General features: G+C 41.1%; 1 protein-coding gene across 2 annotated transcripts in view; it reads left to right on the forward strand.

Moving 5' to 3' along the window:
* The window catches only part of ZZEF1 (zinc finger ZZ-type and EF-hand domain containing 1), a 375,890-nt gene that overhangs the window by 252,604 nt on the left and 103,160 nt on the right, over nucleotides 1-20,126 (forward strand). For both annotated transcript variants that reach the window (XM_073615049.1, XM_073615050.1), the window contains one exon: nucleotides 8,584-8,722. In XM_073615049.1, the coding sequence (XP_073471150.1) occupies nucleotides 8,584-8,722 (139 nt within the window). The remainder of the gene's footprint in view (nucleotides 1-8,583; nucleotides 8,723-20,126) is intronic.

Here is a 20,126-nt window from a genome sequence, read left to right on the forward strand (position 1 = left end):
TTAAAGGGCTTTCAAACTAGTGGGGTCCAGGAAAGGCAAAGCATAGGAAAGCCAGGGTTCCCATATTTTAAGAAATTTGTGAGTCCTTAAGGATACATGACATTTGCTCATTAATGAGCATCAAGTTCATGTGGTCCTTAACTTCTTGAAAGAGAACGAGGGATTCTTCCAGGCCCTGGCAATAGTATGCTTTACCACAAAGAACAGATATGTACCTTTTTTTAGATGGACAGAAGCCAGGGATTGGTTGAAGATGAGCCATCTGGGCATTTTTTGGGATTATTAAATTGAAGAGGGAATGAAGAAGCCCAAAAGAACTCGGGAGCAAAAGCATGTAAGTTTTGGACAAGACCACCAAACATGAACTGTCAACCAATAGGCACATCCCCTAAAACATCTATTGGTGTAACTGGGATTGGCAAAGGCAATCTGGGCAGGGGCCCGGTACCAGCGGAAGAGCACCTTCTAGGCCCTTTTAAAAATAGAGGTGTTAAAAGAACATTTGGCTATGAGCCAGGATTTGCTGCAGTCTTCCAGGTCCATCGAGGCCTCAAGATATCACTATTCTGAATATAGGTAGGGGAGGAGGTTTAACCCCTGGCGTTTTAGTATAGCATAGAGATAAGGTTTGGGTGCCCCTGGGAAATGTAGGCAAGTGTGTTCAAAGGACGTTTTGGTATAGGTGAAGACGTCAAGTTTTTGTAAGATCCAATGTTTTATTTGTAGATAATGAAAGTGTTCCAAGGGTGGCGCGTCATGGTGCTCCTGGAAGGAGGACCAAGATGGAAAAGCACAGGCAGTCAAGAAGTGGTGAACGTGTGTGAAACCATGCAGAGGCCATCCAGCAAATGACCTAGGTTGCTTTAGGCCGAGGGAAATGGTAAAGGAAGGAAAGGAGACATTAATTTACCAAAGTCACAGATCCTCAGACTATAAAACATTAAGCTGATGATGTTTAACATAATTAAATTATACCCCATGTAGCTTCAGTGGTCCTTCAAAAAGCGTCTTCAGAGCCTTCATAGAAGGCTATGGCAAAGCTCGCTCAAAGTCCCATCGAAGCTCCACCAAAGCCCCAGGCAAAAGCAGGTGTAAACAGGTCTGTAGGTTAACCATTTTATTTAGTGGCAGGAGCTTTGACTGGCATTCAGAGAGCTTTAACAATACTTGTCTGAAGCCTTCTTTTGAAGCAAGTGTAAACTATCTCTAATGCAAATGAAGTTAGAACTCCTTATCTGTTAATTTGGTCAGTGCACTTAAAGTTGAATTCCAGGATAATCTTAACTACTCTTAAAACTGTCCACTCCCTCTCCTAACACCTATATTTATAACCTGTGTAAGAACAATGTGTATACTTACCTATTTTAAGGCCGCTGCTGCAGTCCGGTCACGTGATTGTTGGAGCTCTACCCTCGCCACTACAGTCTGACACGGGGAGATCACGTGACCAGACTGGTCTGAAAATAGGCAAGTATATCTCTATTATACATATAAGCATAGATGATCGGCATTTTTGAATACTTTCGATTTTTAAAAAAATGCCGCTATCGACAACCAGGTAAACCAGCAAGCAATGTCATGTCATCGCTCCTGGGTTACCATAGTGGGGACCCAATCAAAGCCGATTCCAGCCTTTTATGGGTCTCCGGCCAGCTGGAGGATGTGACGGCTAGTAGCTTGGGCCTCCCTGTGGGACGGGAGAGCTGCGGGGGATGTCCCCTCCCACGCCTTGTAATTGCAACCGAGTGGCTAGTTGGCCGCTCTGGTTGCTACTACAAGAGAGCCGACCATCAGCTCTAAACAAAAATGGTTTCGGGGTGATGCCTGCAGCTGCAGGCATCATCCCAGTACAGCCACTTAAAGTCAAATGAAGTAACAGGTACTTGATTTGGCGGCAAGTGGTTAGAGTTTTGGGTCGGGGTGATAGGGAGTTAGCATTTTCAGATGGAGATGAGGATTAGAAACTCCCATATTTCTTTTGTGACAAGTTTCTATTGACAATAATGTTTTTTTTAAAAAAAAATACAATTCATCATGGAAACAACACATTCTTTCTCGTGTGTTTTTCATACATTATTATTTTTTTTTTACAGAAGCACAATATTGTGTAAGCAATATATTTAACTTTTTTTATTGCAAGGCCTTGCGCTCCACATTTAGGCTCGGGTCACACTACTGCGATGCGATTTTCACTACAATTATGGAAAGTGACTTTGGATGTTTGCATATTCTATGAAGTCAAATTGCACTGAAGTCGCAGCAAAGGAGCACAGGAACCTTTTCCAAAATTGCACCGTACAGAGTCGCATTGATGTGAACAGGCTCCATTGAAAATGATGTGATTTCCTTTGCCATTGATTCAGTGCCACTGAAGTCTCATCAGAAATAGCACCAATGTGAACTAGCACATAACATTGGATGCCAGACCATTTTTTTGCTGTCTTTTCCAAAACCATACATTTGAAAGTACAGGACCAGTAGAATAAAAAGGTGTTGCAATGGATTTCACACATACCACAATAATTGCGAAAATATTTATCAAACAATATTTTCTATAAAAATAAACTAAAATCATTTCTCTTTTTTTTTAACAATACATTTTTATTAGTTTATAATGTACATCATTGCAAATATTCGGTAACATAAGTTATGAATATGAAAGATTGGTCATAGTGGTAAGATTAACACATATAGTAAAAACCGTTTGCAACAAAAGGAAGGGTTAACAGATGTTAATCTAATACTTGATGATCAAATCCTTGTCTACCCCAATTGGGTTCAAGCTGTAAGCAGGGGTTGATCATCGAATTAATGAATTTTACAAGAAACAAAGAATGTAGTGATAGGTGATGAACCACACCAAAAACTCAGATTTAAGATAGTTGTTAAGGGTTAAATTCTTAAGTATTTAGAGGCTCTAGTGTGAAGTGCCAAGCTTGCCATTTTTTTTAAAGGTGATGATGGAGTAGTTCTTATAGGCTAACATCAGTTCATATTGTGCTTGGATGTTTACTCTAGCAATGGCATTTGATAGATTAGGTGTGTCAATGGATTTCCATAAGCTGGTTATATTCAGTCTTGCCGCTATTAATATATGAACTACAATTGTTCTATATATTTAGGAATATTTATCGAGATCTATTCCCAAAAGGGCCATAGCAGGAATAAGCTTAGTTAGGTTTCCTGTAAAGATAGCTATGAAGTAGGAGACAGACTTTCAGAAACGTTGTAGGTTTTTACAGCTCCATAGAGTGTGGTAAAGGTTACCAATTTGTTCATTACATCTCCAACAATAGGAGATGTGGAAGGGTATAGTTTTGATAGTTTGCAGGGGGTCAAATACCATCTATTTAGCATTTTTTGTGTGTTGATCCCAATGCTCAATACATGAGGAGGCTTTACTGGATATCTTTATAGCATTCTGCCATTACTCCTAGGAAAACTCTTGCTCTAGGTCTTTCTCCCATTTGATCATATGAGATTTTTTATTTTCATTTGATTGGGAAGCTATTTCGTAAAAAAGAGATTTCTTTCCTTTTTACTGCATTATTTTTAGTAAGATATAGCTAGATTTCTAGAGGAATTTCTATGGTGTTACGAAACTGTTTTAAGTTAGGTGTGTTTGGTGATTTTGCTTAATACTATGTTCTCCTATTGTATTGGTAAACCTTCAAAAAGAAAATGACCTTGTTGGATCCATTTTCCCACTGATAAACAAATTTTGCAGTAGTCTATAATTTTTGTTGGAATTGATACCTTTGCTCCATTTTTTTATCTTTGGTTTAAGATAGTATGTGTTTCCATGCTATTAGTGTGGATCTGATGCTAAGTAGATCAGGAGTGCTAATTTTGGGAAGTACATAGCTAGCAGTAGATGAGGCATATAGGTCAAGCCAAAATTTATACTCAGGAGACTAAAAACACTAAAATCATTTCTAGTAAACACAAACAGCATAACTTATAGTACATGTCCATGAAGGGCTCATTTATCCATAACAAGTCTAGTTAAATGTGACACACTATTACTACATATAACATTACGTACAAATTTCCTATGAAACCTAAAAGATAACATTGTTTAGAGAAAATAAATATTTGTAGATTTTAAACTTGCCAAACTGTGAAAATTGAATGTACACAAAACTGTATATACGTGGCACTAAAAATCTGGAGGTTGGCTTCAGTGTTGCACCTTTTCATTGTCGATCTCCAGTGCCATGTGTGCGCTGTGTTGGTATGCGTTGAAATAAAATTATCCAGGCTTGCAATTTTAATACAACGCAGTACAATACTGCAAGCAGCAACTCAGAGTTAACCACTTCATATGACGTTGTCGGGTTTGAGCGGTGATATATGAATGATGCCTGCAGTTACAGACATCATTCAGATATCTTCTTTTACAGCCGGAGATTCCCTACACCATAAGAACAATCATAGGGGCTTTTCAGCAACTTGATCGTTCTTTCAGGCGGCAGGAGAAGACATCCCCTCCTGCCACCCACCGGTACTTCTACTGACTCACCTATGCGATCAGTGAGCCGGAGAAGGAACCGACTAATGCCGGATGCTGACCAGAGTTTCCAGCGGGCCAGATGGTCCCCAGAGTCTCTGTGATCATTCGGAGGCCAGGCACGATGTTATGACGTCACGCCCAACCTCTGCATTTGAAAAAATGCCACCTCCTCGGCTGGAAAGCTGAGACCTTTTATTATTTCAAGCTTCCCAGCTTCTGGGGACTTATGGACCCCAGATATCACTGTAAAGAGGACCTGCCACGCACTATTCCTATTACAAGGGATGTTTACATTCCTTGTAATAGGAATAAAAGTGATCAAAGAAAAAAAAAATCTAAAAAGAAAGCATCAAACTAGAAAAATAAAAGTAAAATTAAAAATAAAAAAAAAAAAACTAATTTAAAGCGCCCCGGTCCCCGTGTGCTCGCTCACAGAAGTGAACACATGCGTAAGTCGCACCCACATATGTAAATGGCGTTCATACCACACATGTGAGGTATCGCCATTAACGTTAGAACGAGAGCATATATTCTAGCCCTAGACCTCCTCTGTAACTCAAAAAATGTAACCTGTAAAATTTTTAAAGCGTTGCCTATGGGGATTTTTAATACCATGGTGCCTTCAGCTGTCAACACCATTTTTTGTACATTGAATATACCTATAGGTAAGAGTGGTTGGGAATTTTTTGTTCCCTCTCTTCCCTTTATCCCCCACTATTTCAACCATTAGAGTACTTTGCATTTACTCCTATTTTTTATTATAGATCCATCTACTTTTTATCTGCTGATGATTGGGAATACCCATGAAACGCATAGAGCTACTGTTATATGCTACATTATTGCAAACTTTATTTTGAGATTCATCAGTATCATGCAACCAGTAATGATACCAACTTTTTATAAGATAACCTATGATTACTGTTTATTATGTCTATAGGCAAGTTATTGTTACCTTAATTATTATTTTACAATCCCCATTTATGGTGGAATATATGTATACACATGCAGTAATAAGTTGTCATATATTGTCATTGATTATACAAATGTTTGGTTGTTTACCAGGAATCAATATACATGACTGTATTTTTATTCTTGAGTAGTGTGCTTCATATGAAGTCCCACTATTCCCCCTTTTTCAGTAGAAATGGTCCATGCGGAACACATTTCAGAGGGTAGTATTGGGGGCATTAGTAGTAGGTTGACTAAAGCACATAAACCCGAGGTAAGTATAGTAACAAGTCCTATTCGCAACCTCGGAACACCCAGTAAGAAGACAGTATGGGACCAGTCTAAACTACGCGGCATGTTCACCAATGCCAGGAGCCTGGCGGGCAAGATGGGAGAACTAGAGATACTGTTGTACGAGGAGGATTTAGATTTTGTGGGAATTTTAGAGACTTGGTTCAACGGCTCTCATGATTGGCTGGCAACCATTCAAGGATATCCCCTTTATCGCAGGGATAGAGAGGGTAAAAAAGGCGGAGGGGTATGCCTGTATATCAAGAATAATGTACAAGTGATTGTGAGAAAAGACATCACTAAAGGAGCTAGGGAGGAGGTGGAATCCTTAGTAGAGCTCCAAAGGGATTAAACTAAGGGTAAAATAATACTGGGAGTATGCTATAGGCCCCCTAACCCGAGGGAGGAGAGGGAGACGGACCTCCTATCACAATCTGGATTTGCGGCAAGGATGGGAAGTGCCATCATAATGGGGAATTTTAATTATCCAGACATAGACTGGGCGGAAGTAACCGTGCATTAGTCTAAGGCTTGCCAGTTCCTAAATGTCTTGCAGAACAATTTAATGGATCAGATAGTAGACGCACCAACTAGAAACAAAGCGTTACTAGACCTACTGGTTACAAACAATACAGACCTGATCACGGATGTGGAAATACAGGGCAATTTAGGGAACAGCGATCACAGGTCAATTCGCTTCAGTATAAATCACACAAATAGTTAACATAAGGTGAATACAAAGGCACTGAATTTCAAAAGAGCCAACTTCCCTAAACTACAAACCTTGCTAGATATTAATTGGGATAAAATCTTAGGAACAAAGAACACAGAGGAGAGATGGATTTGCTTTAAGGGCATTAGCCAGTGCATCCAATTGGGAAATAAATTTAAAAGAGCGAATAAAAGTCCTGGGTGGTTTAACTCCAATGTAAAAATGCATATAAAAGCAAAGGAGAAGGCCTTCAAGAAATACAAGGCTGATGGATCATCACCAGCATTCGAACTTTACAAAGAATGCAACAAGAAATGTAAGGGTGCAATTAGGGCGGCTAAGATAGAACATGAAAGACACACAGCGGAGGAGAGCAAAAAAATACCAAGAAATTCTTTAAGTATATAAACAGTAAAAGAGGGAGGACAGACCATATTTGCCTCATAAAGAATGAGAAAGGGAATCTGGTTGCAAAGGATGGCGAGATGGCGAAGGTATTGAATTTATTCTTCACGAGGGAATCGGGAGGGCTTCAGTAACCAAAACTTCAGTCTTTATCCTTATGACACATCACAGGACAGAATTCGAAATAGAATTGAAAAACATAACATTAATAAGTCACTGGGACCAGATGGCTTGCACCTGAGGGTCCTTAGGGAACTCAGTCAATTGCCAGACCATTGTTCCTAATTTTTACTGACAGTCTACTGACTGGAATGGTACCAGCTGATTAGAGAAAAGCCAATGTAGCACCAATATTTAAAGGGCCAAAATACATCCCTGGGAATTGCAGACCAGTTAGCCTAATCTCAATAGTATGCAAGCTCTTGGAGGGGATGATAAGGGACTATATACAAGATTTTAGTAATGAAAACTGTATCATTAGCAGTAATCAGCATGGATTCATGAAGAATCGTTCTTGCCAAACCAATCTATTAACCTTCTATGAGGAGGTGAGCTGCCATCTAGATAAAGGGAGGCCCGTAGATGTGGTGTATCTGGGTACAGTTCCCCATAAACATTTACTGTACAAGGTAAGGTCCATTAGCATGGACCATAGGGTGAGTACATGGATTGAAAACTGGCTACAAGGGCGAGTTCAGAGTAGTGATAAATGGGGAGTACTTAGAATGGTCAGGGGTGGGAAGTGGGGTCCCCCAGGGTTCTATCCTGGGACCAATCCTATTTAATTTGTTCATAAAAAAAACCTGGAGGATGGGGTAAACAGTTCAATCTCCTGTATTTGTGGATGATACTAAGCTAAGCAGGGCAATAACTTCTCTGCAGGATGTGGAAACCTTACAAGTAGATCTGAACAAATTAATGGTGGGCAACTACATGGCAAATGAGGATTAATGTGTGACAAATGTAAAATAATGCATTTGGGTGGCAAAAATATGAATGCAATGTACTCACTGGGGGAGAACCTCTGGGGGAGTCAAGCATGGAAATAGACCTAGGGATCCTAGTAGATGATAGGCTCAGCAATGGCATGCAATGCCAAGCTGCTGCAAACAAAGCAAACAGAATATTGTTATGCATTAAAAAGGGGATTACCTCAAGAGTTAAAGCGATAATTCTCCCACTCTACAAGACTCTGGTCCGGCCGCACCTGGAGTATGCTGTCCAGTTCTGGGCACCAGTCCTCAGGAAGGATGTTCTGGAAATGGAGCGAGTACAGAGAAGGGCAACAAAACTAATAAAGGGACTGGAGGACATTAGTTATGAAGAAAGGTTACGAGCACTGAACTTATTCTCTCTGGAGAAGAGACGCTTGAGAGGGGATATGATTTCAATGTACAAATACCATACTGGTGACCCCACAGTAGGGATAAAACTTCTCCACGAAAGGGAGTTTAATAAGACACGTGGCCACTCATTAAAATTAGAAGAAAAGAGGTTTAACCTTAAACTGCGTAGAGAGTTCTTTACTGTAAGAGCAGCAAGGATGTTGAATTCCCTTCCACAGGCGGTGGTTTTAGCGGGGAGCATCGATAGTTTCAAAAAAGCTATTGGATAAGCACCTGAGCGACCACAACATACAGGGATATGGACTTTTTTCAACCTCACCTACTGCGTAAGTCTTTTAATGTAATTTTTAATTTTTTTTTTATTACAGATGCATTTGTTTATTGCACGATACTGTGACCTGTTGAATGTCGAAATATCTTGCGATGGTTGTGATAAAATTGCACCATGGCATCGCTACCGGTGTTTACAATGCAATGATATGGATTTGTGTAAAACATGCTTCTTGGGTAAGAATAAATTAGACGCAGTGATTTATTTATTTACATGTTGCTAAACATCCTGCAGTGAATAAACTGTGCTGATTAAAATCACAAATTGAAATTTCATTTTAGTTGGAAAATGAATAATTTTTCACTTGTCTTTTTACATCATACATCAGTATAATATCAGGAGTGAATGGGACGTTTGCATGAAACTGAACATTTTTACTTGCATTCTAAATAGCATTTACTGCATTGTGGTGGTTTTGCTGAGACAAGTTCATAATTAACCATCAAATAATGTCAGAGCCAACAAGGACTCAGACCCTAGCGCTCAAAATGGATAGAATTGTTCCAATGTCCTACTAGCTGCTATTATAAAATATAACAATAGATATATTTCCTTAGGAGAAGGAAATATTAACAGCGCTTAATATGATAAATACTTATACGGCTGACCGTTAAAGTGGCCACGCTACACAACCTTAGATCTTAAATAGCCCCGTGCGTGGGATCCTCCTGCGGCGTCAACACAAACATTATCCAAAGAGTATCCCGCCCCACTGTCAGCAGTGAGAGGCGGACCCGTCAGATGCCGACACCACAAGCGTCATCTGGAATACTAACCCGTCCCTTTGCCGACAATACGTGATGGGCTTGTCATCACGCGCGTCATCCACTATACTACCCACCCGTCTATATGTTTACAGAGGCCAGCTCGCAGCGTCTAATCCACCCTCCATGGATCGCTGCCTATCGCCCTCCTTAACCAGGGCTACTCGCACGCATATTGCACACAATACATTTACATTAATTCATTTACAGTATCGTTCATTTGCAATATATGACGTATGGAATCATTAGATAACATTCTAAAGAACTTTGAGCTGGTTATTATAAAAACCAGAAGAGCATAAGAACCAATTAAAGGTTAAAAAATAGGATATACAAATAGAATTAAGAATGCTTAACCACTTCAGCCCCGGAAGGATTTACCCCCTTAATGACCAGAGCACTTTTTACAATTTGGCACTGCGTCGCTTTAACTGCTAATTGCGCGGTCATGCAGTGCTGTACCCAAACGAAATTTGCGTCCTTTTCTTCCCACAAATAGAGCTTTCTTTTGATGGTATTTGATCACCTCTGCCGTTTTTATTTTTTGCGCTATAAACGGAAAAAGACCGAAAATTTTGAAAAAAAAATGATATTTTCTACTTTTTGTTATAAAGAAATACAATAAACTCAATTTTAGTCATACATTTAGGCCAAAATGTATTCGGCCACATGTCTTTGGTAAAAAAAATGTCAATAAGTGTATATTTATTGGTTTGCACAAAAGTTATAGCGCCTACAAACTAGGGTACATTTTCTGGAATTTACACAGCCTTTAATTTATGACTGCCTATGTCATTTCTTGAGGTGCTAAAATGGCAGGGCAGTACAAAACCCCCACAAATGACCCCATTTTGGAAAGTAGACACCCCAAGGAAATTGCTGAGAGGCATGTTGAGCCCATTGAATATTAATTTTGTGATTGAATAATGACAAAAAAAAATTACAAAAAGTTGTCACTAAATGATATATTGCTCACACATGCCATGGGCATATGTGGAATTGCACCCCAAAATATATTCAGCTGCTTCTCCTGAGTACGGGGATACCACATGTATGGGACTTTTTGGGAGCCTAGCCGCGTATGGGGCCCCGAAAACCAATCACTGCCTTCAGGATTTCTAAGGGCGTAAATTTTTGATTTTACTCCTCACTACCTATCACAGTTTTGAAGGCCATAAAATGCCCAGATGGCATAAACCCCCCCCCCCCCCCCCCCCCAATGACCCCATTTTGTAAAGTAGACACCCCAAGCTATTTGCTTTGAGGCATGTTGTTTTTTTTTTTTTTTTTTTGCACAAAGTTGTCACTAAATGATATATTGCTCACACAGGCCATGGGCATATGTGGAATTGCACCCCAAAATACATTTAGCTGCTTCTCCTGCCTGAGTATGGGGATACCATATGTGTGGGACTTTTTAGGAGCCTAGCCGCGTACAGGGCCCCGAAAACCAATCACCGCCTTCAGGATTTCTAAGGGTGTAAATTTTTGATTTCACTCTTCACAACCCCCCCCCCCCCCCCCCAAAATTACCCCATTTTGGAAAGTAGACACCCCAAGCTATTTGCTGAGAGGCATGGTGAGTATTTTGCAGCTCTCATTTGTTTTTGAAAATGAAGGAGGACAAGAAAAAAACTTTTTTTTTTTTTTTTTCAATTTTCAAAACTTTGTGACAAAAAGTGAGGTCTGCAAAATACTCACTATACCTCTCAGCAAATAGCTTAGGGTGTCTACTTTCCAAAATGGGGTCATTTGGGGGGGGGTTTGTGCCACCTGGGCATTCCGTGGCCTCCGAAACTGTGATAGGCAGTGAAGAGTGAAATCAAAAATTTACGCCCTTAGAAAGCCTGAAGGCGGTGCTTGGTTTTCGGGGTCCCGTACGAGGCTAGGCTCCAAAAAAGTCTCACACATGTGGTATCCCCATACTCAGGAGAAGCAACAAAATGTATTTTGGGGTGTAATTTCACATATTCCCATAGCATGTTTGAGCAATATATCATTTAGCGACAACTTTGTGCAAAAAAAAAAAAAAAAAAAAATTTGTCTCTTTCTCGCAACTTGTGTCACAATATAAAATATTCCATGGACTCGACATGCCTCTCAGCAAATAGCTTGGGGTGTCTACTTTCCAAAATGGGGTCATTTGGGGGGGTTTTGAACTGTCCTGGCATTTTATGCACAACATTTAGAAGCTTATGTCACACATCACCCACTCTTCTAACCACTTGAAGACAAAGCCCTTTCTGACACTTTTTGTTTACATGAAAAAATTATTTTTTTTGCAAGAAAATTACTTTGAACCCCCAAACATTATATATTTTTTTAAAGCAAATGCCCTACAGATTAAAATGGTGGGTGTTTCATTTTTTTTTTCCACACAGTATTTGCGCAGCGATTTTTCAAACGCATTTTTGGGGGAAAAAACACACTTTTTTAAATGTTAATGCACTAAAACACACTATATTGCCCAAATGTTTGATGAAATAAAAAAGATGATCTTAGGCCAAGTACATGGATACCAAACATGACATGCTTTAAAATTGCGCACAAACGTGCAGTGGCAACAAAATAAATACATTTTTAAAAGCCTTTACAAGTTACCACTTTAGATTTACAGAGGAGGTCTACTGCTAAAATTACTGCCCTTGAATTAAACCTTCGCGGTGATACCTCACATGAATGGTGCAATTGCTGTTTACATTTGACGCCAGACCGACGCTTGCGTTCGCCTTAGCGCAAGAGCAGGGGGGGACGGGTGCTTTTTTTATTTTTATTTTTTTTATTATTTATTTTTTTTTGCTTTTTTATCTTATTTTTAAACTGTTCCTTTCATTTTTTTTTTTAAATCATTTTTATTGTTATCTCAGGGAATGTAAATATCCCCTATGATAGCAATAGGTAGTGACAGGTACTCTTTTTTGAAAAAATTGGGGTCTATTAGACCTTAGATTTCTCCTCTGCCCTCAAAGCATCTGACCACACCAAGATCGGTGTGATAAAATGCTTCCCCAATTTCCCAATGGCGCTGTTTACATCCGGCGAAATCTAAGTCATGAAATGCTCGTAGCTTCCGGTTTCTTAGGCCATAGAGATGTTTGGAGCCACTCTGGTCTCTGATCAGCTCTATGGTCAGCTGGCTGAATCACCGGCTGCATTCTCAGGTTCCCTGTTGAGACAGGAGAGCCAGAGAAAAACACGGAAGACGGTGGGGGAGGGGGGGCATTCCCTCCCACTGCTTGTAAAAGCAGTCTAGAGGCTAATTAGCCGCTAGGATTGCTTTTATGTGAAAGCCGACCGCTGGCTGAAAAGAATGATACGAAGATGATACCTAAACCTGCAGGCATCATTCTGGTATAACCACTCAAAGTCGTGACTGGCGTACCTGAAGACAAAAAAATGGTTAACAATAAAACACAGTAAACGGTAAAGTATAAAAAATTGCATACCTGAAAAGCAAACATGATAAAACATAATAATAAAACATTGCAGAATAGAATACAGTAAAAAAAGTGCAGAACAATAGAGAGAGAATAGAGAGAGAGAGAACAATAAAACGACAACTATTTTTTTTTATTTTATATTTTTGTTTGTGTTTTTTTTTTTTACACTTTTTTTTGTAACTGTAACTTTTATAACTGTAACCGGTTCCAGGTTCGGGTCTCTCAAAATGCGATGGCATCTTGGGAGACCCTGTGAAAGTGTGCCTAGTCTGTGCAATGCTGTACCCTACGCTAATACTCAACTAGTGTATGGTAGCGTTCAAAACATTCACCAATGCAAAGACCAGGATTGTCAGGACAGGAGGGACAATAATAGCGGGTGTCACGACTATATCCGTGCTTGCTGCAGACACGACATCTTTTTTGGCGGGGTTCGTTGGGTAGGGGTACTCGGGAGGACATAAAGAAAATGCCTCTCATGCAGCCGACTGCATTTGGTTGGGGATGTGAATGGGGGAAGTATGGGCGCTGCAGAAGTGGTGGGTTCCCAATTAGGATTGGCGAATGCAGCAGGAAGGGCATTATGGGCACGATGGGCCTGTGTTTGTCTTCTTCTTGGTGGCAGCGGGACACTACTTGTGCTTGCCACCTCACCAGCTTGAACTGCACTTATGGGACTCGCCACGTCACCAAGTGTTACTGCAGTGCTGGTTTGACTACGACCCGGGTGTACTAGGCCACTGGTGCTTGCCAGTTCATCAAAACGCTGCCAAAAAAACTGTTAGCGATCGCAGGGATCAGGCCTCACTCTGCGAACACTGCAGTTATGCGTTTAGTGTTTTGAAAGTGACAGTGATCGATCGATACTGTACTTGGCTGGGCTGCGCCGGGCGGAGGGGCAAAACGCAGGTGCTAGCAGGTATCTGGGCTGATCCCGCTAACACTGCGTTTTTGGGAACCCTAAACTGCTGGGGATGCTAGTATAGATCTGATCAGATATTGATCCGATCAGATATTATACCACTAAGGGAGGTTACGGTGCGTGCGTTGGTGTTAGCGGTACTGGCGCTAACCTGACGCTGCCTGGGGCTGTTGCTTGCCAGTTCACCAAAATGCTACTAAAAAAAAACTGTTAGCGATCGCAGGGTTCAGGCCTGACTCTGCGAACGCTGCAGTTATGCGTTTAGTGTTTTGTAAGTGACAGTGATCGATCAATACTGCACTTGGGTGGGCTGGGCTGGGCCGGGCGGAGGGGCAAAACGCAGGTGCTAGCAGGTATCTGGGCTGATCCCGCTAACACTGCGTTTTTTGGAACCCTAAACTGCTGGGGACACTAGTATAGATCTGATCGGATCGGATATCGATCCGTTCAGATACTATACCACTAAGGGAGGCGTATGCTGCATGCGTGGGTGTTAGCGGTACTGGCGCTGCCTGGGGCGATGCATATCACCGCCGGGCCATCAGGGGGCTAAACTTTTATTCGGTAATAAACGGCGGGTGCCCCGACACTATAAAAAATAAACTAACTAACCAGTGTCACCCGTAACAGTTATACGGTGATCAGTGGTGAAAGGGTTAACCAGGGGGCAATCAAGGGGTTAAAACATTTATTCGATAGCATACGGGGGTCCCTGACGCTATAAAACGCTGACGGCGAACCTAAATATTTACCTCCCTAACTAGCGTCACCAGTGACACTAATACAGCGATCAGAAAAATTATCGCTTAGCGACACTGGTGACGGGGGGTGATCAAGGGGTTAAATCTTTATTAGGGGGTTAGGGGGGTACCCTAGAACTAAAGGGGGCTAACAGTAACTGTCCTACCACAGTAACTGTCACAAACTGACACCATGCAGTAATTAAAAAAAACAAAAAAAAACTGCTTGGTGTCAGTGTGACCGGGGGGGGGGGGGGTCGGGGGTGTTTTGTGTGCCTGGAATGTTCTACTGTGTGTGTGCTTTACACTCACAGTGATGTCTTCTCTCCTCGGCGCCGGAACAGAAAATACCGAGCCGAGGAGAGATGACATCCCTTCCTTTGCTGCTGTTTAGCATACAGCAGCAAAGGAAGATTCTCATTGGCTGGGAGCGATCGCGAGGGGGGCCACGAACGGATGGTCTCCCCCTCACCTCTCATTGCTCCCAGTCACAAGCCGACCGCCTCGGGCACCGGGGGGGGGGTCCGATCGGACCCCCCGCCCGCGGGAGGCAGATCACGTATATATACGTGATTCTGCCTGCCCGTGCCATTCTGCCGACATATATCGTCATTAGGCGGTTGGCAAGTGGTTAATAGAACGCATTCTAGTAGTCATAAATTATCTACCATTAAATATTATAATGCGTCCATTGGTATCTGCATATAATGTACCAACAGCAGCAACTAAAATCTAATAGATTTTTTTTAAAATACTCTGTGGCTGAATATAGGAAAATTTCCAGCTTGATGGAAAACTTTCCATAGGTTTCATCTATCCCACTAAGTGGTATATTAAGCAAGGCCCAAAGTGGGAGGTCTTAAAATACCTGGAAAAAGGTGAAGCCTCAATAAAGAATATAAACCAAAGAATAAATAATATATAAAACCCAGGAAAAAAGGAAATGACAAAGCAGCCTGTTATTTAACAGACCAATAACTAAGCAGCCTGTTCTATAAAGGACCAATATATGTAGTAGAGGGAGGCTGTACAGTTAAAGGACCAATAACTAAGCAGCATGTTATATGAAGAACCAATATATATGGTGGAGGGAGACTCTACAGTAATGGTATTATTAGAGTGTATTATTTATGAGAATTGAAACAAACACAAAAATGTTTTAATTGATTCAACTGACTCCATAATTGTTAATAATTACTTATGAAACAATTAAGGTCTAGTTCTATTTTGAGCCCATTGGGGCTAAGTGTATTGGTCAGGTATATCCATTGGGATTCGCGTTTGGATATCGTTCTCACCATGTTTGCTCCTCTCCAATTGGGGGTATAGTTTGTCAATGCCCCAAAACTTGAGTCCTATAGGGTTCCTCCCATGTTTTTCCCTGAAATGCAAAGACACACTATGTTCCTTATAACCTATGAAGATATTATAGATATGTTCTGATACTCTTTTTTCCTAAGGTTCTTTTGGTGCGGCCAATATACAGGAGGCCACATGGGCATTCCAGGGCATACACCACATGCGTAGACATGCATGTGATGAATTCTTGGATTTGAAATTTTTTGCCATTAGCTGTTGATGTAAAGCTGGTCAGACCCCTTAAATGTGTGGATACCTGTTGGCATGCTTTACACTTTCTGCATGCAAAAAAACCTGCTCAGTCCCAAAAAATTTTGATTTTAAAAGAACTGGCTGCTTAGTTATTGGTCTGTTAAATAACAGGCTGCTTTATCATTTCCTTTTTTCCTGGGATTTATATATTATTTATTCTTTGGTTTATATTCCTTTTATTGAGGCTTCACCTTTTGCCAGGTATTTTAAGACCTCCCGCTTTGGGCCTTGCTTAATATACCACTTAGTGGGATAGATGAAACCTATGGAAAGTTTCCCATCAAGCTGGAAATTTTCCTATATGCAGCCGCTGCATATAGGAAAATTTCCATATATATATATATATATATATATATATATATATATATATATATATATATATATATATATATATATATATATATATATATATATATATATATATATATATTGAACAGTGCAGCGCTGGACACACAAACATAACCATTTATTTAAAAATAGACATACAATGCATAAAATCGCATATGCGATTTTATGCATTGTATGTCTATTTTTAAATAAATGGTAATGGGCTTTCTACACTATGGGAGTCCCCTTTTTAGTTTTGATATGACTTACCCCCGCTGAAGTGTTCACTGCTGGAGTCATTCTATGACCACGTTTGTCCTGAGTGTCCCCTGCTGCCATTGATGAGCTATCCAGGAAGGAGTAAAGAGGGCCATCAGCTGTGATCTTGTCGGCACATCCACGGTGATCTACTAAGCCTGTACTGACCCCCCTGAGTAAGGGCGGTCGCAGGCTTTCTGGTAAGCCTCCATTTTTTTTCACCTGGTGACGGGCAGCACTATCAAGCGGAGCATCGTATTTGGATTTCACATTTTCCACACAATCATTTTTGGACATTTTTTTTGATTTCTTCACTTCATTTGAACTTTTTCACTATTTTTTAGTTTTGGCACTAACATATGCATTGATTGATAGTAATATATTGGTGGATTTTCATTATTGCTTTAATAATACTTCAGTATACACATTGATTGTATCAGTATTACTTAGATTATCACTTTACTTGTTTGTGTGTCCAGCGCTGCACTGTTCAATATATATACATTTAGCTTGCCCTTATATCGGGGTTATAGTGCTAAGCAGCAGGACCCCTTTCACTGGTTTTTTTTGTTCCTTAAAATTTCACATTTTTGGTTTATTTATTTATGCACCTAGCGCAAAATTTCTTTTTGTTTAGTTGGTACAGGTACATTATATGCAGATACCAATGGACGCATTATTATAATATTCAATGGTAGATAATTTATGACCTCTAGAATGCGTTCTGTTAAGCATTTTTGATTTTATTTGTATATCCTATTTTTTATTTTTTAACCTTTTAATTGATTATTATGCTCTTCTGGTTTTTATAATGACCAACAATGATGACAGCTCAAAGTTCTTAAGAATGTTATCTAATGATTCCATACGTCATATATTGCAAACGAACTATACTGTAAGTGAATTATTGTAAATGTATTGTGTGCAATATGCGTGCTAGTAGCCCAGGTTAATGGGGGCGATAGGCAGCGATCCATGGAGAGTGGATTGGACGCTGCGAGCTGGCCTCTGTAAACATATAGATGGGTGGATAGTATATTGGATGACGCTCGTGATGACAGTGTCTGACAAGCCCATCGCTATTGTCGGCAAAGGGACGGGTTAGTATTCCAGATGACGCTTGTGGTGTCGGCATCTGACGGGCCCGCCTCTCACTGCTGACGGTGGGGCGGGATACTCTTCGGATGACGTTTGTGTTGACTCCAGAGGATCCCACCCACGGGGCTATTTAAGATCTAAGATCATGTAGCGTGGCCACGCCCTCTGAAGACGTAGTGGCGAAACGCGTCAATGCGTGGCCACGCGACCCATCAGCTGTACACAGACAACGTCATCCCGGGACTCATCGCGGCGGGATTGATTGAATTCCCTGGATCTGCGGTGAGCTGATATTGACACTGTGAATGGCTGTATTTTAAAGTTTATTTCTTGTAAGCATAACTTTTACTTGGGGGGCTTTTTTGATAACAAACAATTTTACACTATGTAAGCCCTCCCATTGTATCTTTGCACGACATGCCCACGGCTTGGTAACCTGGCTATGGAGAGCTGATCCACCCAGAGGCTGAGGAGCAGGTTCACTCTGGGAAACTAATCACTGGTTATACTGATTGACTCTGGTAAGCACATTTACTAAGGGGGTTCTCACGCGGTGATTCGGTGAAGGTATAGTGGCGCCCCCGGCTAGTGCACTTGGTCCGATTAGAAGCCTATCTTTACATCGCTGCCAGCTACACACATGCAACTTATCAATTGAAGGACTCTATTGTTTCAGTTATGCTCCATGCATTTTATTGACAGTGTGTTCTTTATTAATTTTGTTTGTTTTTGAGGGCTGGGATCAGAGCTCTTTACTATCATTGTTATTTTATTCCAATTGAACATTATCATTGAACTTTAACGGTCAGCCGTATAAGTATTTATCATATTAAGCGCTGTTAATATTTCCTTCTCCTAAGGAAATATATCTATTTTCATAATTAACCAGCTGGATATGATCTGATTCTAAGGTGGTTCACTGCTGCCCTCTTTAGACCACATGGTTAGTCTGAATATTTACCCCTTTCCTCCACACGTGATGTGTTACATTGTAGTCTTACTATTACCCACCCACTGGAAGCTCAATTTGTTTTGGCTTCCCCTTTTCACTAACCCACATCACATACGATCACAACTTCAAGGCTTTCAAACTGAAAACAGACACTCGGCTGCTAATATTATTGTGTGGGACGCCTTGAAGGTGTACATTAGAGGGTTATGTATTCAAGAAATCTCCTCTATTAAGATCTCTAATAAACAATGGGCTGTATGGATGTGGACAGGGCAGAGCAGGCCTATATACATACTCTTAATACCACCACTGAAAAGAAATGGATAGAAGCACAATAATTTTACCGTACTGTACAACTACAACTAGCTGAGAACAAATGTTTTTTTCTCCTCTCAAATGTTTTTTGAAGAGGTGGGGGAAAACCAGACACGTTATCAGTCATAGCCAAGTCCCAACAACCGTCCTCTTTTATATATACACACCCCATATTTCTACCCTCAACACAAGTTGTCTCAGATACTCCTTCTATCATACAAGGGTTTTGCTCCTTCTTTACCACAATATACTCCTCTAAGGTTTCTCATACTGAGGATGAGTTAAATTGAAATTCTTGGCATACAACTCCCTCAACTTAAAGCGGCGTTCCACCCAAGAATGGAACTTCCGCTTATCCAGTTCCTCCCCCCTTCCGGTGTCACATTTGGCACCTTGGAGGGGGGAGTAGATGTCTGGCCCCCCCTCTTCTGGGAGACACGCAGGTCCCAGAAGACAGCAGGGACCAGTCAGGACGTGCAGCGCGACTCGCGCATGCACAGTGGGGAACCGGGCTGTGTTCTTCCTGAACTACTTCCTGATTCCCTTACTGAAGATGCTGGCGCCTCCATCCGGGAGCCGAGGGTTGGGTCTGCTTCGGGTGAGGACATCGCGGGTGCCCTGGACAGGTAAGTGTCCTTATATTAAAAGTCAGCAGCTGCAGCATTTGTAGCTGCTGACTTTTAATTATTGTTTTTTTCCGGCAGAACTCCGCTTAAAGCTAAAGTCTTGGGTATTTTTTTTTTAAAGTAAAAAAAAAAAAATGTTACACTTACCTGCTCTGTGCAGTGGTTTTGCACAGAGCAGCCCAGATCCTCCTCTTTTCAGGTCCCTCTTCGGTGCTCCTGGCCCCTCCCTTCTTTCGAGTGGCTCCACAGCAAGCAGATTACTACGGGGGGCACCCAAGCCGCAGCTCTGTGTGTCCATTCAGACACAGAGCCGCGGTTTGGCCTCGCCCCTTCTCTCTCTTGTTTGGCTAACTGACTTTGACAGCAACCAATGGCGTTGCTGTGTGTGTGTGTCTCAGCCAATTAGGAGGGAGAGTCCTGGACAGCTGAGGCACTCGTGCACATCACTGGATAGAGATGGGGCTCGGGTAAATATTAGGAAGGCTGAGGTGGGAGCTACACACAGAATGCATCAAGATAAAAAAAAA

The sequence above is a fragment of the Aquarana catesbeiana genome, linkage group LG02 (genome assembly GCF_042186555.1).
Source record: "Aquarana catesbeiana isolate 2022-GZ linkage group LG02, ASM4218655v1, whole genome shotgun sequence".
Lineage (NCBI taxonomy): Eukaryota > Metazoa > Chordata > Amphibia > Anura > Ranidae > Aquarana > Aquarana catesbeiana.